Source organism: Sardina pilchardus, chromosome 7, assembly GCF_963854185.1.
Source record: "Sardina pilchardus chromosome 7, fSarPil1.1, whole genome shotgun sequence".
NCBI classification, from domain to species: domain Eukaryota; kingdom Metazoa; phylum Chordata; class Actinopteri; order Clupeiformes; family Clupeidae; genus Sardina; species Sardina pilchardus.
The window spans coordinates 8718606-8723605 of NC_085000.1; the positions used below are offsets into that span (position 1 = coordinate 8718606).

The 5000-nt window shown below is 45.7% G+C and overlaps 1 protein-coding gene across 2 annotated transcripts in view; it reads right to left on the reverse strand.

Annotated features, from left to right (window-relative positions):
• The window catches only part of lamb2l (laminin, beta 2-like), a 49703-nt gene that overhangs the window by 18560 nt on the left and 26143 nt on the right, over nucleotides 1–5000 (reverse strand). For both annotated transcript variants that reach the window (XM_062540612.1, XM_062540613.1), the window contains exons 8-14: nucleotides 4989–5000; nucleotides 4450–4570; nucleotides 4011–4199; nucleotides 3376–3555; nucleotides 2850–2962; nucleotides 2612–2691; nucleotides 1891–2047 (exon numbers count right to left, since the gene is read on the reverse strand). The exon at nucleotides 4989–5000 is cut by the window's right edge and continues 191 nt beyond it. In XM_062540612.1, the coding sequence (XP_062396596.1) occupies nucleotides 1891–2047; nucleotides 2612–2691; nucleotides 2850–2962; nucleotides 3376–3555; nucleotides 4011–4199; nucleotides 4450–4570; nucleotides 4989–5000 (852 nt within the window). The remainder of the gene's footprint in view (nucleotides 1–1890; nucleotides 2048–2611; nucleotides 2692–2849; nucleotides 2963–3375; nucleotides 3556–4010; nucleotides 4200–4449; nucleotides 4571–4988) is intronic.

Below are 5000 nucleotides of genomic sequence, written 5' to 3' on the forward strand. Positions count from 1 at the left end.
TCCGACTCTCTCTGACTGCTCTGCCTGGCCACTCATGGCCGTGTGTGTGTCCACGCTCTCTTTTAACTGACCCGTGGCTCACGAGCCCCGCTCTCCAGAGTCAAAACATGCACGTGCCGAGTAGCAAGGACAAATCTTGTGGTCAGTCATGTAGTCAGTAAAAAAGATCAACTTTTAAGGTCATGCATTTTAGCAAGGGCTCTGGGCTACCAAAGCTGCTTTGCCTTAAGGGATTAGCCATACAAAAATGCAGACAAAACATGCTGTACATCTGAAGGCTCCTCTCCTCACTATATACATGACAGAGGACAGGACAACTGATAGCGCTGCAGTTCAGAGCAAGCTGCTTGGGTTTGCTCCAAAGGGATTGTAGAATAACACATGGGTCTTACTGTACCACAAAATATGATAACAAGTGAGATTGAATTGTCTTCGAACAAGTCTTGGCTGTTACTGTTGATACTGTCTCAGCTAAGACATATTTCCACACCAGACGTACTGTAGACATTGTCTGATTTACTGTCTGGTCTGGAAATGAGATATCTGTGGCAAATCTCTGTTCTCATGTGAGGAACTGGTGTCAGTGAGCAGGCCTCTACAAAAGGATTTACAGAATAACACATCGGCTATACCACCAAATATGATAAGATTGGAGATTGAATTGTCTTCGAGCACGTCTTGGCTGTTACTGTTGATACTGTCTCGGCGAAGACATATTTCCACATCAGACATACTGTAGACATTGTCTGATTTACTGTCTGGTCTGAAATGAGATATCGGTGACAAATCTCTGTTCTTACGTGGGGAGCTGGTGTCACTGAGCTGGCCTCTACCAAGCTACCTATTCAGCTTTGTGAAGTTTAAGAAAAATAAACCCAGTTGCAGTAAAAGAACAGTGTACTTACTTGTACTTTGAAAGTACCCTTCAATTTACTTAAATTAACTGTCAAAAGTAAACGTATCAGGCAAGCACAGAGAGAAAGACTTTTAAGAAAAGTTTGCCAATTCGAGAAATAGCTTATAAAGTAGTAAGCATGAGTAGCCTGGCAAGCCAAACTATACAGAAATGTATAGTCTGGAGTCTGAAGTCGGACCATTCACAGAGCTGAAGCCTGTGGGTGGGATAAACCGGTGTCTTTCATACTGCCTCTGCACGTAATAGGCCAGCACTTGAGACCAATCGTAGCCGGTCAGCCAAACGGCAAATACATGTACTGTACATCCTTCTTTAAAACGAATGACCTGAGTGCTTCTTTCTGCTAAACCTTCAAAGAAAAGCCCAAGTCTAACTCTTCCAAAGCCAATTCAAACAAGCATGCTTCATTAGCCTCATCCATCTTTCGTTGTTCTCACATTTCGTTGTTTAACACGGTCTCACACCCAACTCGTCGAACGAGGACGCATGGTCAAGCCTCCTTGGCGTCAATATCGGAAGCCGAAGGTGCCCCCGCGTGTTCATATGCAATGCAAAGGGCTGCCATAGACATCAATGTAAATGCAGCTCTGTCGTCACCATGCTAAGGTGGGCTCAAGGACTTCGTACACAGATAGAGCGTTCTGATTGGACCGACTGACTTGGTGTCGGACGCAGGATTGCCTTAACGGTGCGACCTAGACCATCCCGCTAGGCAAAAAATATGTTTTGCCGCTAGGGTGCGTCTAGATTTCTAGGCTAAAGCATGAGGCCTATTAGGGTTTTTTAGTGTATAGGATCATCTCTGAGTTTCCAACTACAGACTCTTACACACACTTGCAAAATATACTTAAGCCTACTTGAAAGAACTATTAGAGCTTAAGTATCAGATTAACAAGGAGACAAAGTAATAAAATACACTTGACAAAATAAACTTTAGGAAGTTTAAGTATACTAGTATTTCTTAGCATGCTCACAGGCAGTGCGGGGTCATCGGGTGAGTGTCCGACGGCAGACTCGGCCTCGTACTTGTAGTAGTCCAACGCGGCACAGAAGTAGCCCTGCTGCACGTCATCACACTGGCGGCCAATCAGGTGAGGGCGACAGTCGCACTGACCATTATCCATCATGCACCTACAAGGAAGAGGACAGGCACACACACACACACACACACACACAAACATGGGGTCATACACTCATAAGCATTGATACATTTAAATCCAAACATATACAGGTCCATCTCAAAAAGAGATCATCTCAAATATTTTAAGATTCTGGATTTTTGATGTCCATGAGCTTTAGTCATCCATAATCAAGAATAAAACAAATAGAAGGCTTGAAAATTTTAATTGATATAGTACATATGTGTGTGTGTGTGTGTGTGTGTGTGTGCGTGTGTACTGAATCTAGATTATATTTCAGATTTCATTTTTTTAGATGCACCTGTACACTCATTCATACTCTCTCTCTCTCTCTCTCTCTCTCTCTCTCTCTCTCTCTCAACAACTCACTCATAAGACTATCACATACTGGCTACTGTGGGTGGCACCTGGTTGGCAAATCTGTTGATTCTCCAATTTGCGCAACAACAACAACGCCTTTGAGCATGTTTGCGTAATAACATTATTTCATAACAATGGACACACACACACACACACACACACACACACACACACACACACAAAGAGCATTACTTACTTGTTGTTGTAGGCTCCCCCGAAGTCACAACCACAGGCTCTGCAGCCAGCCATGTCATTACTGAGGCCCCAGAACTCTGGCTGTGACGTGTGCACACACAAATGATCTGTGAGTTACAGCACAGCAGTACGCAATGCTTGTGAAGTTGACAGCAATAAAGACAATGATGACTGAGGTCAGTGATTTTAGAGTGAACGTTGAGGTGCAGTCTGGGTGGGTCAGGCAGGTGGACTCTTACCAGGCACTGGTCACAGTTGCGTCCGGTGACATATCGCTTGCATGAGCAGTCTCCACTGATCTGGTCACAAGGCGTTCCCAGCATGGTGGTTCCACGAGGATCACAATTGCAGGCTGACAAGGAGTCACATCATAACATACAGTCAATAATATGCACTTCAGTTCTATACATCCACCAACACACGGCCAGTTACATGCCCTCCGCTGCGCGTCGGGGTTCTGTTCATCCTGTCGGGAATTATTTTCCGATAATGACCGGCGTTCTATACATTATCCCTTACATAACACCTGGCCAACAGTAAGCTCTTCAATTCTATACACTATCCATTAAAATACCAATGAGTGAAAAGAGTTGTAACATCAGATGCTCAATGCAGGGCGCATGAAAGGACTACTGTATATATCAGTGATGTTAACAGGGAACTAAATTCATAGTCAAGGTGTTCTAAATGGTACATAGAACAACAGCCCAATTCAACAAAACCAAGTCCCAAGGCCCACAGCCCCTCTGTCCTGCGTCCACTCACGCTGGCAGCCCTTGGGGTTGTTCTGGCTCAGGCCGTAGTGGGACTCCTTGCAGAAGTCACAGCGGGGGCCCCTGACGTTCTCCCTGCAGCGGCACTGCCCAGCGATCATGCCCAGCTCAGGCTCCGTGTGGCTGTCGCACACGCCACCATCCACAGAGCCCACCGGGTCACAGTCACACGCTAGAGGGGAACGAGGAGGAAAGAGAGGGAGGTAGAGAGAGAGAGGGAGGGAGGGAGGGAGCGAGAGAGGGTTAAATGGATGGGGGGGTACAAAGAAGAAAAGAAGGAAGAAGGGAGGGAGAGGGAGACAGACAGTTAGAGAAAGAATGTAAATTAGCTTGTCATCACTAACTCTGAGTTCAGGAATGTGCACCTCCTTGAGGATGTGTATATCAGAAAGGTATGAGATAGACAGAGAGGTAGAGAGAAAGAGAGATAGACAGAGAGGTAGAGAGAAAGAGAGATAGACAGAGAGGTAGAGGGACGGCAGGTGCCATGATGACGACCAAGCAGTTTTGCTCATTCCATCTAACCAAGTTGCAGAACACAGACATACAGAGACACATGTCAGAAGTCAGCCCAGTAGTCAATAAACTGTGATGGGGACGGCCTGGCCTTGAGGTTATGTGACTCACCAACACAGGCAACCGGGTCGCGGATGTCTCTAGAAGGGTCCTTGTAGTAGAAGGGTTTGCACATCTCACAGGTGCGGCCCATGGTGTTGTGGAGGCAGTTGTCACAGACACCTCCGCTGATGTTCCCGGTGGCCAGATACACTGCCATGTCAAAGTGGCACTCCGATGAGTGCCCATTACAGTTGCATTCTGGGAAAGGAAATAGAACGCATTGTTATAGCAGTAGATGAGGGGCTATTGGAGGATTTAGTATGAACTGTGTGTGTGTGTGTGTGTGTGTGTGTATGTGTGTCTGTGTGCATATGTGCATATGTGTGTGTGTGTGTGCCTTTGTACATGCATGCGTGTGGTGTGTGTATGTGTGCATGCATGTGTGTGTGTGTGTGTGCGTGTGCGTGTGTGTGTGTGTGTGTGTGTGTGTGTGAGCAGGTGAGCTTACCCCTGCAGGTGTGTGGGTTGTCGGACTCGGCTGGTCTCCAGGGTAGGTCGTTGTGGAAGTCTCTGCAGCGCTCACAGTTCAGCCCCTCTGTGTTGTGTTTGCACACACAGCGCCCATGGATCTGTCCAATCACAAACAAACAATTCAAATAGCCGCTCCATTCTGACCAATCACAGAGCAGAGACTTCAGCTGTCCAAAACAAAACAATTCCATCAGCAAAACAGATGAGCAGAAACTTTGCCCTTTTAAAACAGTCAATTCTACACAGCTGAGTAACTATATGGAAAATAAACATCATTAAAAAAACTGACAGTGACATTGAATTCATTTCAAAATCAATCAATCAAAAATACCGGGGGCAGTTAATATGGTATTAATATGGTTTTGCTTCTTTTAACTTGCAAAAAACACTGTCCTGCAGCTTATACACAATGGCGCTACACAGGAAATCACTGTATTTATATTGTATTCAATAAATGCCACCATTGTTGCAAATTCAGATCCCATTGGCTAGATTAACTCCGCCCAGCACACCCACCATGCCACTCTC